At 36.8% G+C, this 20,952-nt stretch overlaps 1 protein-coding gene across 2 annotated transcripts in view; it reads right to left on the bottom strand.

Moving 5' to 3' along the window:
- Window positions 1-3,195: 3,195 nt before the first annotated feature.
- The window catches only part of LOC308650641 (cytochrome P450 3A9-like), a gene marked incomplete at its 5' end in the record, with an annotated part of 186,591 nt that continues 168,834 nt past the window's right edge, over window positions 3,196-20,952 (bottom strand). For both annotated transcript variants that reach the window (XM_081296825.1, XM_081296824.1), the window contains 6 exons: window positions 3,196-3,399; window positions 4,023-4,185; window positions 13,355-13,581; window positions 14,070-14,230; window positions 16,533-16,599; window positions 18,165-18,292. In XM_081296825.1, the coding sequence (XP_081152951.1) occupies window positions 3,304-3,399; window positions 4,023-4,185; window positions 13,355-13,581; window positions 14,070-14,230; window positions 16,533-16,599; window positions 18,165-18,292 (842 nt within the window). In that variant the 3' untranslated portion in view covers window positions 3,196-3,303. The remainder of the gene's footprint in view (window positions 3,400-4,022; window positions 4,186-13,354; window positions 13,582-14,069; window positions 14,231-16,532; window positions 16,600-18,164; window positions 18,293-20,952) is intronic.

Here is a 20,952-nt window from a genome sequence, read left to right as displayed (position 1 = left end):
TCTTCTCGATCAACGCAGAGAAAGCATTCGACAAAGTACAGCATCCCTTTATGTTCAAAACATTAGAAAAACTAGGGATAACAGGAACTTACCTTGACATTGTAAAAGCTATCTATGCTAAGCCTCAGGCTAGCATCATCCTGAATGAACAAAAGTTAAAGGCATTCCCTCTAAAATCTGGTACAAGACAGGGATGCCCTCTATCACCACTTCTATTCAATATAGTTCTCGAAACACTGGCCAGAGCAATTAGACAGACGAAAGAAATTAAAGGCATAAAAATAGGAAAAGAAGAACTTAAATTATCACTATTTGCAGATGACATGATTCTATACCTAGAAGACCCAAAAGGGTCTACAAAGAAACTAGTAGAACTAATAAATGAATTCAGCAAAGTGGCCGGATATAAAATCAACACACATAAATCAAAGGCATTTCTGTATATCAGCGACAAACTTCTGAAATGGAAATGAGGAAAAACACTCCATTCACAATATCCTCAAAAAAATAAAATACTTGGGAATCAACTAACAAAAGAGGTGAAAGATTTATACAATGAAAACTACAGAACCCTAAAGAGAGAAGTAGAAGAAGATCTTAGAAGATGGAAAAATATACCCTGTTCATGGATAGGCAGAACTAACATTATCAAAATGGCGATATTACCAAAAGTTCTCTATAGGTTTAATGCAATGCCAATCAAAATCCCAAAGGCATTTCTTGTAGAAATAGATAAAGCAATCATGAAATTCCTATGGAAAAATAAAAGACCCAGAATAGCAAAAGCAATTCTAAGCAGGAAGTGTGAATCTGGCGGTATAGCGATACCAGATTTCAAACTATATTACAGAGCAATTTTAACAAAAACAGCATGATAGTCTTACCAAAACAGGCGGGTGGACCAATGGTATAGAATAGAGGACACAGAGACTAATCCACAAAGTTACAACTATCTTATATTTGATAAAGGGGCTAAAAGCATGCAATGGAGGAAGGATAGCATCTTCAACAAAGTATGTTGGGAAAACTGGAAATCCATATGCAACAAAATGAAACTGAATCCCTTTTTCTCGCCAGGCGCAAAAGTTAACTCAAAATGGATCAAGGAGCTTGATATCAAATCAGAGACTCTGCGTCTGATAGAAGAAAAAGTTGGCTCCGATCTACATATCGTGGGATCAGGCTCCAAATTCCTTAATAGGACACCCATAGCACAAGAGTTAATAACAAGAATCAACAAATGGGATTTACTTTAACTAAAAAGTTTTTTCTCAGCAAGAGAAACAATAAGAGAGGTAAATAGGGAGCCTACAACCTGGGAACAAATTTTTACTCCTCACACTTCAGATAGAGCCCTAATATTCAGAGTATACAAAGAACTCAAAAAATTAAACAATAAGATAACAAATAACCCAATCTACAAATGGGCCTAGGACCTGAACAGATACTTCTAAAAGGAGGATTTACAATCAATCAACAAGTACATGAAAAAATGCTCTCCATCTCTATCAGTCAGAGAATTGCAAATGAAAACCACCCTAAGATACCATCTCACTCCAGTACGATTGGCAGCCACTATGAAGTCAAACAACAACAAGTGCTGGCGAGGATGTGGAGAAAAGGGTACACTTGTACATTGCTGGTGGCACTGCAAATTGTTGCGGCAATTTGGAAAGCAGTATGGAGATTCCTGGGAAAGCTGGGAATGGAACCACCATTTGACCCAGCTATTGCCCTTCTCGGACTATTCCCTGAAGCCCTTGAAAGAGCATGCTACAGGGATACTGCCGCATTGATGTTCATAGCAGCACAATTCACAATAGCTAGACTGTGGAACCAACCCAGATGCCCTTCAATAGATGAATGGATAAAAAAAATGTGGCATCTATACACAATGGAGTACTATGCAGCAATAAAAATGACAAAATCATAGAATTTGCAGGGAAATGGATGGCACTAGAGTAGATTATGCTTAGTGAAGCTAGCCAATCCCTAAAAACAAATACCAAATGTCTTCTTTGATATAATGAGAGCAACTATGAACAGAGCAGGGAGGAAGAGCAGGAAGAAAATATTAACATTAAACAGAGACATGAGATGGGAGGGAAAGGGAGAGAAAAGGGAAATTGCATGGAAATGAAGGGAGACTCTCATTGCTATACAAAATTACATATAAGAGGTTGTGAGGGGAATGGGAAAATAAACAAGGAGAGAAATGAATTACAGTAGATGGGGTAGAGAGAGAAGATGGGAGGGGAGGGGAGGGGGGATAGTAGGGGATAGGAAAGGTAGCAGAATACAACAATTACTAATAGGGCATTATGTAAAATTTTGGATGTGTAACCGACGTGATTCTGCAATCTGCATTTGGGGTAAAATTGGGGGTTCATAACCCACTTCAATCTAATGTATGAAATATGATATGTCAAGAGCTTTGTAATGTTGTGAACAACCAATAAAAAAATAATAATAAAATAAATGGATAAGGGCTGCACCATTAGGAGTTGAAGATTGACTACAACTATGTTCCTTGCTTTCCAGAATCAAAAAGGGAGATAATATGGGAGTATTAAATCTAAGCTAGAGATATAGTAATAACTACACCTCAGTAAATTTTTACAAATTTTGCAGTTCAAAAATGGCAGAAGGACACTATGAATATACTTTTCCAGTAATGGGAAAATTCACAGTGGGTTAACTTTATCTACCTTACTATTTAATTTGAATTGCTGAAAAAGCTCCATGTATTCACTTACTGTGATGATCAAAAGATTGAATTTTGACTCCACTGATTCAGTACTATATATCCCCTTAAATGGGCATAGAGGCTTCAGATAAACTTCTACAAGGACATGTTTATTGACTTTCTCATTATAAAACTTATCACAGCATATTTCAAAGAACACATCATATATCAATGTCACTACAGAAGCCACCACAACCACCCTCATTTTTTTAAAAAATTGTTGACAAATTTGCTGATAATTGCTGATTCTCTGATCAGAGCTCAGGAGGAGCTCCCAGGACTAACTGTCGGTGAGAGGAGAGAGCCCATTAGACCCAGAAAAGGTGAGTCTTCATGTCTGGCACTGAGGTGCTCACCTCCTTTCCATCAGAAAATAGACAATACTCTGCACAGACCCTGAGAAAGCTTAGGAAAGGTCCAGCATCTCTTATCATTCATCAACTGAGGAATATAGAGTCTATCTTCATTTTGAGTTTTCTTCACAAAATAAATTTTTGTTCTCTGATGTTCTGGGTCCCAGGCTCTGAGGACAACAATGCACAAATCCTTAGGGAAATTCAGGCTCCACTTATTGTCCCATCTCTGCATACAGCCTTCAGAATAATGGGCTTTTCAGGTTGAAGAAGTCCTTGATTGGCTAATTTCAGGGGAATCTGAAAAATTTCGACAAGCACATGGAGAAGCACTGAATGAAACAACAAGAACCAAAGCAGCAAAGTCGAGAAGATATATTAAGCACAGTGATGCTTCACAAACATAAAACTACTTTTAGTATCATGTACTTTGAATTCATCCTACTCATTCTCTAAGGTGGGTCATGATTAAATAGTAAAATTATTAATTTATCTGAAAAATTATTTCATAAACATTTATTCTGTACAAGGCCTGAGACGGGGAGGTTCTCTAAATTCTGGTGAGGAGAGCTTCTCTCAAACATCAGAACCCTGTGGTCACCACACCTCACGACTGTGCACAGGGTCTCTCCAGGAGACTTAAAGCTGAATTTACACTGTGCTCAAGTTCACTGTCCACACATACACATGGCATACTAATCTGCATTGAGTCCATACATTTTTTACACTTTGCTCTTCATAAAGCCATAGATTTAGAGCCCCCACAGTGAAGAACTCTAAAATCTCAAAGATGGTGAAGAAGAGATTCACTGGACTATACATCTAAGAATTAAATGATGAATAAGCATATATTTTTCTGTGACTAGGCCCCTGTTTGGAAAAACATCTTCAAATAAACATTATTTATATGAAAATCTACTGACCTGTGTTTCCTTACAAGGTTGGAAGGAGAAGTTCTGAATTACTTTGACAAGAGCAACTTTCATGTTCATGAGAGCAAACCTCATACCAATGCAGTTTCGGGGTCCATTTCCAAAGGGCATGTACATGTAAGGATCAATGCTGTCCTTGTTCTGCTTACTGAACCTGGTCAACAAAGATGACAAGTCAACAAAACATTAAAACTACAACAGTTACTTATTTCCGTTTGTGCCTTAGACATCCCCAAGCAATGGTGTAAAAGATTATTTCTGGGCTGGTTATTGAAATCCATCTGTGGTTTTGCTATAAGAATTGTTAAGCCATCGAGTTTTTTCACCTTTCTCCCCCTTAGCCTATAGGAGTTATTCCACCTTTCTCCCCCTTAGTCTATAGGATCTTTCAGTCTTTTTGAGATGAGATAAATTCTGTTTCAAAGGAAATCATGATAAATTGAAACAGTAAAGGAAACAACACACATATAAAATATAAGGAGTATAAGAGTGAATACATAAAATGAAATGAGATAGTGGTTATGTCAGTTATGGGACATGCTATGAAATTTGAAAACAGACACACACACACACACACACACACACACACACATATACACAAACAGACTTATGGTGCCATATCTGAGGAGAATTAGTTTTAGCATCAGAATAAACAAAATCCTGGGTGTTGAAGTCTCTTATAAAATAATGAGAAAATACTGGTATAACCTATGCACTTCCTGAAATATATTTTAAATCATCTCTGGATTGCTTATATTAACTAATAATATGTAAATACTATATAAATACTTACTGTATTAGACTGTTTAGGGGAAACTGACAAGAAAAAATGTTTATTTAGTTAGTTGAAATTATAGATCCAAAAACCATACGTACAGGCTGAGCACAGTGGCACACGCCTGTAATCCCAGTGATTTGGGAGGAGGAGATAGTAGGATCCCAAGTTCAAAGCCAGCTTCAGCAATTTAGTGAGGCACTAAGCAACTCAGTGAGACCCTGTCTCTAATAAAATACAAAATAGGGCTATGAATGTGGCTCAGTGGTCCACCTCCCCTGAGTTCAATTCCTGATACCCCAAAAAAAGCATACATGCAAGAGGTTGAATGCAAAAATTATCAAGTGCTAGCAAAAATCAAATAAAATATGATACAATCTAGTTTTGCAAAAATATCTATATATGCATAAAAAAGTTTATGAGAACATGGTCATATTATTAATTCATAATTATTTAGAGAATTTAACAAACTAAAAAGTTTCTTCTCAGCAAAAGAAATAATTTGTGAAGTGAATAAGGAGCCTACAGCTTGGGAGAAAAATTTTACCCCTCACACATTATATAGAACACCACTCTCTAGAGTATATAAAGAACTCAAAAGCAAAGCACCAAAAAACCAAATAACCTAATCAATAAATGGGCCAAGGACCTGAACAGACACTTCTCAGATGAGGACATACAATCAATCAACAAATATATGAAAAAAATGCTCATCATCTCTAGCAATTCAAGAAATGTAAATCAAAAGTACTCTAAGATATCATCTCACTCCAATTAGAATGGCAACTATTATTAGGACAACAATAAGTGTTGGTGAGAATGTAGGGAAAAAAGTACACTCATACATTGCTGGTGGGACTGTAAATTGGAGCAGCCAATATGGAAAGGAGTGTGGAGATTCCTTGGAAATCTGGGAATGCAACTACCATTTGACCCAGCTATCCCTCTCCTTGGTTTATAGCCAAAAGACTTAAAAAACAGCATGCTACAGGGACACAGCCACATCAGTGTTTATAGCAGCACAATTCACAATTCACAATAGATAAACTGTGGAGCCAACCTTAGATGCCCTTCATTAGATGAATGGATTTTAAAAATGTGGCATATATACACAATGGAATTTTACTCATCATTAAAACAGAATAAAATCATGGCATTTGCACGTAAATGGATGGCATTGGAGAAGATGAAGATAGCCAATTCCAAAAAAACAAATGCTGGATGTTTTCTCTAATATAAGGAGGCAGACTCATAGTGGGGTAGGGAGAGGGAGCATGGGAGGAATAGATGAACTCTATATAGGACAGAGGGGTGGAAGGGAAAGGGAGGGGGCAGGGGGTTAGCAAGGATGATGGAATGTAATGAATATCATTATCCAAAGTACATGTATGAAGGCAAGAATTGGTGTCAACATACTTTATATACAAACAGAGACATGAGAAATTGTGTTGAATATGTGTAATAAGAATTATAATGCATTCCGTTGTCATTTTTTAAATTAATTTAAAAAACTTTAAAAAAGAATTTAGGATAGTGAATGGACATGGCATTCATTTTGTTCCTTGTCATAAATTCATATCATTTTGCAAGAAAATGTTATATTTATAACAATAAAACTGCTTAAAATACAAAGACATATATAAAAATGATTACATAGGGAGATCCAACATGGCGGCGGGTGCGGAGAGATCAAGTCTCTGACTTCTTCAGCTGTGTGGGCATAGGGAGACGTAAACAGTCTAAATGCTGTTTGCTCAGGATCACTAGGCAATGCTGAGCTGACGTGGATCTGGGGCGAACAGTCTGGGCCTCTCAGAACACACACTGAGCCCGCATCGGCTGAATTCAAGCTCCCGTTTGCCTGCTTCCTGCAGACAAACAGCTGTGACTCAGCACTAATCCATCCGGCTGAAACAACTGGTCAGCCCTTCTCATCCTATGGAGGTAACTGCACACTGAGCCTTCATAGGTAGTGGCCACAGGTTTGAAACGGGGCTTGGGAGAGACAGTAAGGACCCATCCATTGCATTGGTCACCTGGCAAAGGGAAACAAACTGTCGCCATTTGCAAGAGATACCACCATGGCAGAGAACTGACGTAACCAGACTGTGTCGGAGGAGATAACTTCATTGAAACCTGCAGCTACAGGTGTGTAATCCCCTAGCCTTCCCTCTCCACACATCGGGGAAACCTTAAGGGCCCCTCCCAGCTCTCCCGTAAGGGCCCCTCCAAGCTCTCCCGTGAGTGCAATAGCCAGACCTAGGGAATCAGAAGTGGCACGGGACCCATGGCACAGAACTCCTGGCTACCGCTCCCACCAGTGCTGACAACTGAGGTCTCTTACACCAGCTACCAGGGGCGTGGCTACCGGAGGGCAAGTAAAATTCCGTGAGGATTCTCAGCCCCAAGCTCTACAAACTTAGGGTCTGAGGGAATGGCAAACAGGGAGAGTGTGCCCAGTCGTTCATGAAAATAGGGGCTCCCTGGAGCAGCAGACCTGGCGTGTAGCCAGTATTGTGGTGAGCATCACCGGAGAGAGGGGCCTGGCTAGAGGAAAAGTGGGGAAGTGACTAGACACAAGAGGAGGCCCTAGGCACTCAGGATTGGAGACTCGCCCAGTCTGCGAGGAGGAGCTGCTGCACAGTGATTGGTTCCCATGTATTGACAGGAGACATGGCCTGGTGGGCACAGCTCCACCTACTGGAAGAGAAGTTAATCAAACTCAAACACTGCATTTATTAGTTTTTTTTCTCATTTTTTGACTTGGGGTTTTTTTTTTCATTTAAATTTTTCTTACTTGTTGATTTTTAAATTTTTTAAATTTTTTTAAAATTTTTTTCTTCTAATTTTAATTTTTATTATTATTATTAATATTATTATTATTATTAAAAAATATTTTTCTTTTTTTATTTCCTATTTTGTTTCTTCTTTTGTTTTTTCATTTTCTTCAATTTTCTTATTCCCCCTTCCTTGAATTCTACCTGCTTACTCTCATTCTCTTTAGTGACTTCTTCCCTTCCCTTTTAATACCTTTCCTCCCAAGCATCAAATAAATTTACAGGAGTAAACAGTACCTCAGCAGTCAAACAGAACAAGAAGTAACATGAGCAGCATGAAAAAGCAAGGAAGAAAATGAGTACCAGCAATGCAGGACAGCCTAAATATTCAGGAGGACCTGGAGTCATCAGAAAAATGGTCATATAAAGAACGCAAGGAACACCTTAGACAGATGGAATGGAACCTTAAAGAGGATATGAGACACCAAATTCAAACAGTGAAAGAACATATTGAAAATGAATTACATAAACAGATAAAAGAAGAAGTTAAGCACCTTTATCAGGAGATAGAGATTATAAAAAAATCAAACAATAATTCTAGAAATGAAGGAAACTATAAACCAAATTAAAAACTCAAATGAGAGTATCACTAACAGAGTGGAGCAAGTAGAAGCCAGAACGTCAGATAATGAAGACAAAATATATCATCTTGAAAAGAGTCTAGCCAACTCAGAAAGGCAGGTAAAAAATCACGAGAAAAACATCCAAGAGATATGGGATAACATAAAAAAACCAAACTTAAGAGTCATTGGGATAGAGGAAGGTAGAGAGATTCAAACCAAGGGACTGAGTAACCTGCTGAATGAAATAATTACAGAAAACTTTCCAGAAATATAAAAGGAAATAGATATTCAAATTGTAGATGCATACAGGACACCAAGCATACAAAATCACAGTACACCAATGCCAAGACACATTGTTCTGAAGATATCCAATATACAAAACAAAGAGAAAATATTAAAAGCTACAAGAGAAAGGAGGCAGATTACATTCAGGGGTAAACCAATAAGGTTAACAATGGATTTTTAATCACAGACGCTGAAAGCAAGAAGGTCATGGAACAATGTATTTCAAACACTGAAAGACAATGGATGCCAACCAAGAATCCTGTATCCAGCAAAATTAAGCTTCAGGTATGACAACGAAATGAAAATCTTTCATGATAAACAAAATTTAAAAGAATTTGCAGCCAGAAAACCAGCATTGCAAAGCATCTTGAGCAAAACACTACACGAGGAAGAAACGAAAAACAATTACCAAAACCATTAGTGGGAAGTGCCTCAGTAAAGACAGAGGGCAGGGGGAAAGATAATCATGGAGAAACAAACTAAATTTAAAAAAAAGATAAATAATGAAACATGCCTGGAAGTACAAACCATATATCAATAGTAACTCTAAATGTTAATTGCTTCAACTCTCCAATAAAGCGACATAGGCTGGTATCATGGATTAAAAAAAGAAATCCAACAATATGCTGCCTCCAAGAAACACATCTGATTGGAAAAAACATACACAGGCTGAAGGTGAAAGGATGGGAAAAAATATACCATGCACATGGTCCTCATAAGCAAGCAGGGGTGGCCATCCTCATATCGAATAAAATCGACTTCAAGACTAAGTTAATCAAAAGGGATAAGGAAGGACATTATATACTGTTAAAAAGAACCATTCACCAACAAGACATAACAATTATCAATATTTATGCTCCAAATAATGGTGTTGCGACATTCATAAAACAAATTCTCCTCAAGTTCAAGAATCAAATAGACCACAACACAATAATTATGGGTGACTTCAACACACCTCTCTCACCATTGTACAGATCCTCCAAACAAAACTTGAATAAAGAAACTATAGAACTCAATACCACAATCAATAACCTAGACTTAACTGACATATATAGAATATATCAATCATCATCAAGTGGATATACTTTTTTCTCATCAGCACATGGATCTTTCTCAAAAATAGACCATATATTATGCCATAGGGCAACCCTCAGTAAATATAAAGGGGTGGAGATAATACCATGCATTTTATCTGATCATAATGGAAAGAAACTGGAAATCAATGATAAAAGAAGGAAGGAAAAATCCTACATCACATGGAAAATGAACAATATGTTACTGAATGATCAATGGGTTAAAGAAGACATAAAGGAGGAAATCAAAAAATTCTTAGAGATAAATGAAAATACAGACACAACATATCAGAATCTATGGGACACAATGAAAGCAATTTTAAGAGGGAAATTCATCGCCTGGAGGTCATTCCTCAAAAAAAGAAAAAAACAACAAATAAATGAGCTCACACTTCATCTCAAAGCCCTAGAAAAGGAAGAGCAAAACAACAGCAAATGTAGCAGAAGGCAAGAAATAATTAAAATCAGAGTGGAAATCAACGAAATTGAAATAAAAGAAACTATTGAACAATTAAGAAAACTAAAAGTTGGTTCTTTGAAAAAATAAATAAGATTGACAGACCCTTAGCCATGCTAATGAAGAGAAGAAGAGAGAGAACTCAAATTACTAACATACGGGATGAAAAAGGCAATATCACAACAGATGCTACAGAAATACAGAAGACAATTAGAAATTATTTGGAAAACCTATATTCCAATAAAATAGAAGATAGTGAAGACATCGATAAATTTCTTAAGTCATATGATTTGCCCAGGCTGAGTCAGGAAGATACACACAATTTGAACAGACCAATATCAATGGATGAATTTGAAGAAGCAATCAAAAGACTATCAACCATGAAAAGCCCAGGACCGGATGGGTATACACCAGAGTTTTACAAAACCTTTAAAGAAGAATTAATACCAATACTTTTCAAGCTATTTCAGGAAATAGAAAAAGAGGGAGCTCTTCCAAATTCATTCTAAGTGGCCAACATCACCCTGATTCCAAAACCTGACAAAGACACCTCAAAGAAAGAAAACTACAGACGAATATCTCTGATGAACCTAGATGCAAAAATCCTCAATAAAATTCTGGCGAATCAGATACAAAAACACATCAAAAAAAAATGTGCACCATGATCAAGTGGGATTCATCCCTGGGATGCAAGGATGGTTCAATATACGGATATCAATAAATGTTATTCACCACATCAATAGACTCACAGATAAGAACCATATGATCATCTCGGTAGACGCAGAATAAGCATTCGACAAAGTACAGCATCCCTTTATGTTCAAAACATTAGAAAAACTAGGGATAACAGGAACTTACCTCGACATTGTAAAAGCTATCTATGCTAAGCCTCAGGCTAGCATCATTCTGAATGGAGAAAAAGTGAAGGCATTCCCTCTAAAATCTGGAACAAGACAGGGATGCCCTCTATCACCAGTTCTACTCAATATATAGTTCTCGAAACACTGGCCAGAGCAATTAGACAGACGAAAGAAATTAAAGGTATAAAAATAGGAAAAAAAGAACTTAAATTATCACTATTTGTGGACCACATGATTCTATACCTAGAAGACCCAAAAGGGTCTACAAAAAAACTACTAGAACTAATAAATGAATTCAGCAAAGTGGCAGGATATAAAATCAACATGCATAAATCAAAGGCATTTCTGTATATCAGCGACAAAACTTCTGAAACGGAAATGAGGAAAAACACTCCATTCACAATATCCTCAAAAAAAATAAAATACTTGGGAATCAACCTAACAAAAGAGGTGAAAGATTTATACAATGAAAACTACAGAACCCTAAAGAGAGAAGTAGAAGATCTTAGAAGGTGGAAAAATATACCCTGTTCATGGATAGGCAGAACTAACATCATCAAAATGGCGATATTACCAAAAGTTCTCTATAGGTTTAATGCAATGCCAATCAAAATCCCAAAGGCATTTCTTGTAGAAATAGATAAAGCAATCATGAAATTCATATGGAAAAACAAAAGACCCAGAATAGCAAAAGCAATTCTAAGCAGGAAGTGTGAATCAGGCAGTATAGCGATACCAGATTTCAAACTATATTACAGAGCAATTTTAACAAAAACAGCATGATAGTCTTACCAAAACAGGCGGGTGGACCAATGGTACAGAATAGAGGATACAGAGACTAATCCACAAAGTTACAACTATCTTATATTTGATAAAGGGGCTAAAAGCATGCAATGGAGGAAGGATAGCATCTTCAACAAAGTATGTTGGGAAAACTGGAAATCCATATGCAACAAAATGAAACTGAATCCCTTTCTCTCGCCAGGCACAAAAGTTAACTCAAAATGGATCAAGGAGCTTGATATCAAATCAGAGTCTCTGCGTCTGATAGAAGAAAATGTTGGCTCCGATCTACATATCGTGGGGATGGACTCAAAATTCCTTAATAGGACACCCATAGCACAAGAGTTAATAACAAGAATCAATAATTGAGACTTACTTAAACTAAAAAGTTTTTTCTCAGCAAGAGAAACAATAAGAGAGGTAAATAGGGAGCCTACATCCTGGGAACAAATTTTTACTCCTCACACTTCAGATAGAGCCCTAATATCCAGAGTATACAAAGAACTCAAAAAATCAAACAATAAGAAAAATATAACCCAATCAATAAATGGGCCAAGGACCTGAGTAGACACTTCTCAGAGGAGGACATACAAACAATCCACAAGTACATGAAAAAATGCTCACCATCTCTAGAAGTCAGAGAAATGCAAATCAAAACCACCCTAAGATACCATCTCACTCCAGTAAGTTTGGCAGCCACTATGAAGTCAAACAGCAACAAGTGTTGGTGAGGATGTGGGGAAAAGCGTACACTTGTACACTGCTCGTGGGACTGCAAATTGGTGTTGCCAATTTGGAAAGCAGTATGGAGATTCCTTGGAAAGCTGGGAATGGAACCACCATTTGACCCAGCCTTTCCCCTTCTCGGAATATTCCCTAATGACCTTAAAAGAGCGTACTATAGGGATACTGCTACATTGATGTTCATAGGAGCACAATTCACAATAGCTAGACTTTGGAACCAACCCAGATGCCCTTCAATAGATGAATGGATAAAAAAATGTGGCATTTATACACCATGGAGTATTACACAGCACTAAAAAATGACATAATCATGGAATTTGCAGGGAAATGGATGGCACTAGAGTAGATTATGCTTAGTGAAGCTAGCCAATCCCTAAAAACAAATACCAAATGTCTTCTTTGATATAATGAGAGCAACTATGAACAGAGCAGGGAGGAAGAGCAGGAAGAAAATATTAACATTAAACAGAGACATGAGATGGGAGGGAAAAGGAGAGAAAAGGGAAATTGCATGGAAATGAAGGGAGACCCTCACTGCTATACAAATTTACATATAAGAGGTTGTGAATGGAATGGGGAAATAAACAAGGAGAGAAATGAATTACAGTAGATGGGGTAGAGAGAGAAGATGTGAGGGAAGGGGATGGGGGATAGTAGGGGATAGGAAAGGTAGCAGAATACAACAGTTACTAATAGGGTATTATGTAAAATTGTGGATGTGTAACCGACGTGATTCTGCAATCTGCATTTGGGGTAAAAATTGGGAGTTCATAACACACTTCAATCTAATGTATGAAATATGATATGTCAAGAGCCTTGTAATGTTGTGAACAACCAATAAAAAAATGATTACATAGCTACCTGTATTTCATCTATGATAAGAAATACAAGGACATGCTTGGACAACCCTAGCCCAGGGTGGTTCCCTTTCCCAGAGGCCCTGTACCTTTCAGGGCGGAACTCCTCAGGCTCTGGCCAGTGCTGTGGGTTTCGATGAAGAACAAAGCTTGGTATCATCACCACTGTCCCCTTCCTAATGGGCACTCCATTGATTTCAACATCTTTCTTACAGACCCTCTGAAGTCTTCCAGAACTTGGGTACAACCTGAGAGTTTCATTCACCACCATGTTCAGGTACTCCATCTGTAACACAGTATCATAGGTAGCAGGTGCCTGAAGAGAAAAAAAGAGATTTTTTGGAAATGCATGTTTGGAACTAAATTTTAACTCAATCTACATAGTTTATTAAAGTGTTACAAGGTCCCAAGAATAACGGAATGGTGAAGGAGAGTAGTGCTTACAATTGACTAAGCATTATAATAGACAAACATCCAGGCAGGAGCTCTTGCCACAGTTCATCAGATCAAATGATCTGGACATTTGAGTGACACATGCTTACACTTCCTGGGTATCATCATGGTAACTGGTAATGGGTACTACTGAAATTACACTCTTTTCAAAATTCCTTGTAGTTTTGAGAATAGCATTTTCCCTTTAATACTGTGTTTTCCCTTTCATTTCTCTCTTCAGAACCTTTCCAAATAGAGCTGGTGAAAAGAATCAGTGACTATATTTTGGACAAAGCCTCCTAGGAAGTGAAAAGGAGGCAGTCTTTTTGAGGCTCAGCCTCCCTCCTCCCTCTCCAGATACCATCTTCTCACCTTATTGGGCAAAGCCTCATCAATCTCCTGCTGCAGTTTGGTCTGGACATCAGGATGGGTGGCCAGTTCATACAAAATGAAGGAAAGAGCACTGCTAGTGGTGTCATAGCCAGCAGAAATGAAGATAATTGATTGGGCCACAAGCTCCAGATCAGACAGGGCTAAGGGAAGAGGAAACACAATTTAGGTAAATCCAGCAAATCACAACATCAGGGTTTAGATGAAGAGAAATCCCATTAAAACCCACAGATCACTAGGCAGGACCATGGAAAAGCAATTCAGGGTCATTCTCAGAGTGGTTTTCACTCTCATGTCTATCCAATAGGGGAAACAAAGGAAAACATTTTTAATCCAGTTTTCCTGAGGTCTATACCACTCTTGGACTTGGATACTAACTGTGCCATTCTCAGCACCACCAAAGATAGGTAATTTCAAGAGATACCATTTCTATCTAAGATACACAGTAAGATCAATATGGACTTTTAGATACCTGGGCCCTGAAATAAACATGGTCTCTGTGCCAAACATGCAATTCAAGATAAAAAAAATACATAAAACAAGTGTTTGAATGGTCTACAGAGTTCAGATTTACTGATTATGATTTTCTATGATGATGTCATGAGAACATTTAATTATCAAATCTTTTATCCCAGTGAGTATAAACCCCATGAAATAGGACTATAAAGTCAAGGTTCAGGCCAGTGCAGTGGCACACACCAGTAATCCCTGCAGGAGGCTGAGGCAAGAGGATCATGAGTTCAAACCAACCTCAGCAACAGCAGGGCACTATGCAAGTCAGTAAAACCCTGTCTCTAAATAAAATACAAAGTAGGGCTGGGGATGTGGCTCAGTGGTTGAGTGCCCCTGAGTTCAACTCCTGGTAACCCTCTCTACTGCACCAAATAAAAGTCAAGATTTAGAGCTTGAATGTTGGCATTCATAGCTACCAGCCACCTGTGGGGGTTTAGATTTTAATTAATTAAAAATCAATATACTTCAGTGGCACTAGCCACATGTCAAGTGCTAAGTAGGCATATGTGTTTTGTGGCTATTTTATTGAAGAGTTAAACTATAGACTGTTTCCTTTATCTTAGAAACCTGAATAGAACTGGGTAGATACATTCAGGATAGATGGATGGATGGATGGATGGATAGACAATATATATATATATATATATATATATATATATATATATATATATATATATATATATATGACAGATATGATAGATAGATAGATGATATGTAAATGTGAACCTAAAAATATGTACACTGGGTCTGGGGTTGTAGCTCAGTGGTAGAACACTCACCTAGCACACGTGAGGCACTGGGTTTGGTCCTCAGCACCACATAAAAATAAAATAAAAGCATTGTGTGCACCTACAACTAAAAAATAAAAATATCTTTTAAAAAAATATGTATACTGGCAGGCTGTAGTAAGCCAAGTGTTCATCTTTATAATTAATTGCTCAACATTCAGGACTTTTTTTCAGATGGTTGTCAAGGCACTAAGTACCTCAAATTAGAACTGCAATGGGAGTATTTGTGTATTACAGAAATAAGAAATAAATTAGGAAAAAATTTTTGAAGGAGAGAGAAAAATAGTTTATATTACTGGATGTGAGTAGATACAGAAATATTTCTTTCCTCTGTTCCATGTAGAAGTATTTCATGTTAATAATCTTGTCTACTGAGAGTATCTAAAAGCAAAAATTCACAAGATGATCACAGATTTTGATTTCTAAATTCAATTAATTGGAAAAACAAGAAACAAACCTGTCAGGGGAAACAGAGCAGAAACCTAGAATATCTTAAATTAGAAAGCAAGAAAATACTTAGAAAATAAATGAAAAGGGCACAGAATACACTGTGTGCTACTATAATGTGGATACATGTCATAGGATGTACAAGACCAAGAGCAAACCCTAAGGAAATCTGTGGACTGTGAATGATAGAAGTGTGTCAGCACAGGTTCCTGAACTGTGATAAATATAACTCTCTGGTGGTAGATATGAGGAGTGAAGCAGTGTATTCAAGACTACATGAAGAACCTCTGTGTTTTTAGCTCAATATTGCTATGGCCAGAATAAAAAGAAGCTACTTTTAAAACAATCATTTAAAAGGTGACAATAATAATAGAAGACTCAGGAGCCTACATGAAAGGGATTCCAGTGGACAAATATGGGAGAATTGAGCATCAAAATAAAAACAGTAAGAAAATAAGTTGCATAAAAATACCATGCTGGTAAAAGAAATACTTGTTTAAATCAGCTTCAACATTGAACATGGCTGTAGGTGTGCTTCTCTAGAAAGTTCCTCAGGCTACTGTATATGATATCCAAGCATGCACTTTCTGCAACTTGGTAGAAATACTCTTCTTCCTGGAAAATCTCCTGCACATTTCCAGAACAATCTTTCCCTCTGAGTTTCCCCATCAGTAGACGAGATAGCAACCTTGTTTACCTTTATGAGACTCCACATCTTTGGAATTCTGAGAATTTATCATAAGCTGAAGAAAATCCACCTGATGCTAGAAACATAGAGATTTCAAAGATAGAAGATCAATTATGAAGTCAGAAAAAAATTAAGGGTGAAGAACTTATCTTCCCTTCTGAGGCTATGACTTCTTCAAGTACAAAAGTCCAGCTGGAGTTTCCTAAGTCATCAGTGAAGAAGAGTATCCATCTACAAACTTTGGACAGTAGGACGTTTCCCTGAGTGAAAGCAGGCTATGGTGTCCAATAGCTACTGGCCTTTGCTCTCCCTGCTTGTGAGCTCCTATAGATTCTGAACACAGCCTCCTGGCAAGAGAGTGGCTGGCTTTGTCTCCTGTTTATTTATTTGCTCAGGGAGAAGTCCTGGACTGCACTACTCTTCACCAAAGACATCACAAATTAATCTCCTGCCATTTTTAGAGTTCACCATCAGATTTTGAGCAAGCTTCTTGAAAGATCCCACCATGCTTGAAGCTATGAACTTTGTACTGACACCTGGAGGGCCCATCCTGGTCCCTGGCCTGCACAAATCCTTGTGCTGGGCTTTGTACATGAGGCAAAACCTTCACCTAAAGAACCCCATGCCTGCTCCATGAGGGGCCAAACAGTGCCAGCTAGCCTGAGGATGCATTCTGTGGAGCGTTTGTAAAGTGAGAGGTTTGGAAATGCAATGATTCTTGACCATATAAAATCTTATAAAATTAAAGCACCAAGAAAAAAAAAACTTATGTTGAAATTGTATCTATTGAGAAGAAGGAATATGATAAAATATTTTTCCTCTATTTAAAAAAAATATTTCAAAGAGCAAACCCTAAGGTTTATAAAAAAATTAAGTTCTACATATTAACAAGGTACCCTATTACTTTGATATATGTATATGCTGTTTGATGTTTATGTCAGTTTAGACACATCTTTAACTGCATTTATCATTTCCTGATGATGAATATTTTCAAAATAGATTTGGCTCAATTAATAAGAACAATTTTAACATAGTGCTGCAATAAACATTGGAGTGCAGATTTCATTTCCTGTGGTTATACACTTAGTAGTGAGATTGCTGGATTATACAGTGGGTCTGTATTTGATTTCTGAAGGCCCTCCAGACAGTTTTCCATAAAGGCTATCCAAATTTACAGATCTATTCAACAATGTACAAGAACTCCTTTTTAGAGCATTTGGGACTTTTCCTATCAGCAATATTTATGCCTTGACAAACTAATTACCATGCCCATTATTTAATTGTAAATGATTTCTCTCTGTTCATTATTTTTTCAGTATTTGGAATACATAATTTTATTTATTTAAGTCTTTTTTATTAGTTCTTTTTAGTTATATGAGAGTAGAGTCCATTTTGACATAATTATAAAAGCATGGAATATATCTTACTCTAATTCAGTTCCCTCTCTGATTCATTCTTGTTTCTCAATTACCAGATGCTAAATTCTTTATTCTCCCCAAATGGAAAGCTTCTACTACTCTCAACCAAGAGTTATTCTTCATCTACCTTTTAAAAATATACAAAGAAGTATGGAAGTCATACACCCATAGGCAAATAAATTATCAAAAATGAACCTCCTCTGTATCCACCACCAGATTTTACCTGTTGTTTCTCTTGAAGGCGACTTTCTTTCATTCTGTTTATAGCTTTCTTTAAAAAAGTTGTGACATCCTTTGGAAACAGAGAGATATTCATTGCCTCATAAATTGGAGTAAGGAATGGAAAGATTGCTGCAGGGAAAAGAAAAAACAAAGGACACTTCAGTGAAAAATGTAAAATTTACCTGGAGCAATTACATCTTTTCTACCAATCAGAAAAGTGGAAGTCACAAGGGCTCCTAAAGAGGAATTGTTTCTGCTGGGACCACTAATTGGGCTGCAGGCCACTGGCTGAGCAAGAGGATGTCATATATAGGGCCAGCACCATACCACTGAAATCAGTGGCCCCTTCTATCTCTATGGAGTGACCAAAGGAGCAAGATGAAAACCCTGACCCCTTTCCCCTTCGTGTACTGGAATAGCGTGTCTTTGGATAAAACTAGGCTTTAGACTGATGCTGCAGTTAATCATGCTCTTCAAGAAAGAGCAGTCAGGATGGGACCAACAGAGCATGAAATATAAAGATATTGTAACAATCAGATTATCACAATAATTATATATATTACATAAATGAAATAGACAAATTCCTAAAGAGACACAAAGAACAGAAACTGACACAAAAAGTAATATAAAATATATATTGACATACATCATGTGATGAGACTAAGTTAGAAATTAAGAACTTTTCTACAAAGTGAAGCTCAGGTCCAGATGTTTCATGGAAAATTCTACCAAAGACTAAAAGAACTAATACCAATTCTTTACCTCTTTACAAACATTCATAGAAATATCTATTGTTTTCTAAATATAGAATACAGTGAACACTGTATTAGATCCTAAAATGCCCGTGTTAACCTAATCCCAAGAATTAACACAAAGATAACACAGGAGAACTACAAACTGATATATCTTATAATTATGGATGCAAAATCTCAACAGAATATTGGCAAAATAATTTGTTGTTCTAGCCTCTTCCTCCCTCCCTCCCTCTCTCTCCCCTTCCCACTTATCTATCTCCTCAAAGTCTCTTTTCTCCTGCTACTATCCAACATCTTTTGATTCCTCCTTTATGTTTCCTAAGATCTAATAACTCTATATCCTCATCTCCTACCTCCTTGACATCTCGTCCTAAACCCACCCCCCACTTCTCTCTTTGTCCATCATTATAAACTGTAGGTCCTTTTGCAACCTACTGTTTATATTGTTAATAATAATCAAACTCACCATTTCTGTCTATTGTAACAAAACAGGAAACATCTCAATGAAAGCTATTTGGTTTAATTAAGCCTGCATATTGTTTGCATTGGGATATGTTAATATTGATCTCCTCCTGAAAAGAGAGGTCATGGAATTCTTTAGGGACACTATAAATCTATTGGTAAAAACTGTAATACCTTGGATCTACACTGCTAAAGGGAAAGACAAACAATATGAAAAAAACAAGGGAAGAAAGTGCCCCAAACAAACCAAGATACATTACTAGAACCAATGGCCAGCACAGCAGAAGAGATGTCCAAGAGGAGTTCAGGATGTATGTAATTAAAATGTTCTGTGAATTAAAGAAAGCAAACATAGGCAACAAAAGGTCAATTCAATAAAGAGCTACACAGTCAAATACAGGAAGCAAAATATTACTTCAATGAGGAGATAGAGATTCTACCAAAAAAGGAAAAGAAATCCTTGAAATGAAGGAAACAATAAATCAAATTAAAATACTCAATAGAAATTATCACCAACAGACTGGATCACTTGAAAGATAGGACCTCAGACAATGAAGACAAAATATATAAAATTGAAAGTAAAGTTGACCACACAGTGAAGATGGTAAGAAACCATGAGCAGAACATTCATGAATTATGGGATAACACAAAAAGGCCAAATGTAAGAATTATTGGGAGAGAAGAAGGCATAGAGTTCCAAAACATAGGAATGAACAATTTATCCATGAAATAATATCAGTAACTTTTCCAAACCTGAATAATGAATTGGAAAATCAAATACAAAAGGCTTATAGGATACCAAGTGTACAAAATCATGACAGATCTACACTAAGGAAATAACAATAAAAATGCCTAACATAGAGAATAAAGAAAGAAATTTAAAAGCCACAAGACAAAGGAATCAGATTACATATAGGAGGAAATCAATTAGGATCTCTCAGATATCTAAACCCAGACCTTCATCAACAAGAAATAACAATTATAAATACTTATGCGCCAAACAATTAATTATGGGATAACATGAAAAGGCCAAATGTAAAGGCCATCTACATTCATCAAACTCTTCTCAATTTCAAGAGTCAAATAGACCACAACACAATAATACTGGGTGACTTTAACACACCTCATTCACCACTGGATATATCTCCCAAACAAAAGCTAAACCAAGAAAATATAGAACTCAATAATACAATCAATAACTTAGACTTAAGAGATATAGAGAATATTTCATCCATCAATGAGTGAATACACTTTCTTCTTTGACAGTACATGGATCCTTCTCTAAAATAGACCATATATTATGCCACAAAGAAACTCTTGGAAAAATACAAAGATACTACCCTGAATGCCATCAGATTATAATGGAAAGAAATTAGAAATTAATGATAAAATGAAAAAAGAAGCTACTCCAACACCTGGAGACTAAATAATATGCTACTGAATGAGCAAGGGATAGCAGAAAACATCAGAGAGGAGATTTAAAAATTCTTAGAGGTAAATGAGAATACTGATACAACATATTGAAATCTCTGGGATTCATTGCATGGAGTTCATTCCTTAAAAGAAGAAAAA

Source organism: Spermophilus citellus (genome assembly GCF_964194105.1).
Source record: "Spermophilus citellus genome assembly, chromosome: 6".
Lineage (NCBI taxonomy): Eukaryota > Metazoa > Chordata > Mammalia > Rodentia > Sciuridae > Spermophilus > Spermophilus citellus.
Note: the sequence above shows the minus strand (reverse complement) of the source record. Positions and strands in the feature narration are given on the sequence as shown.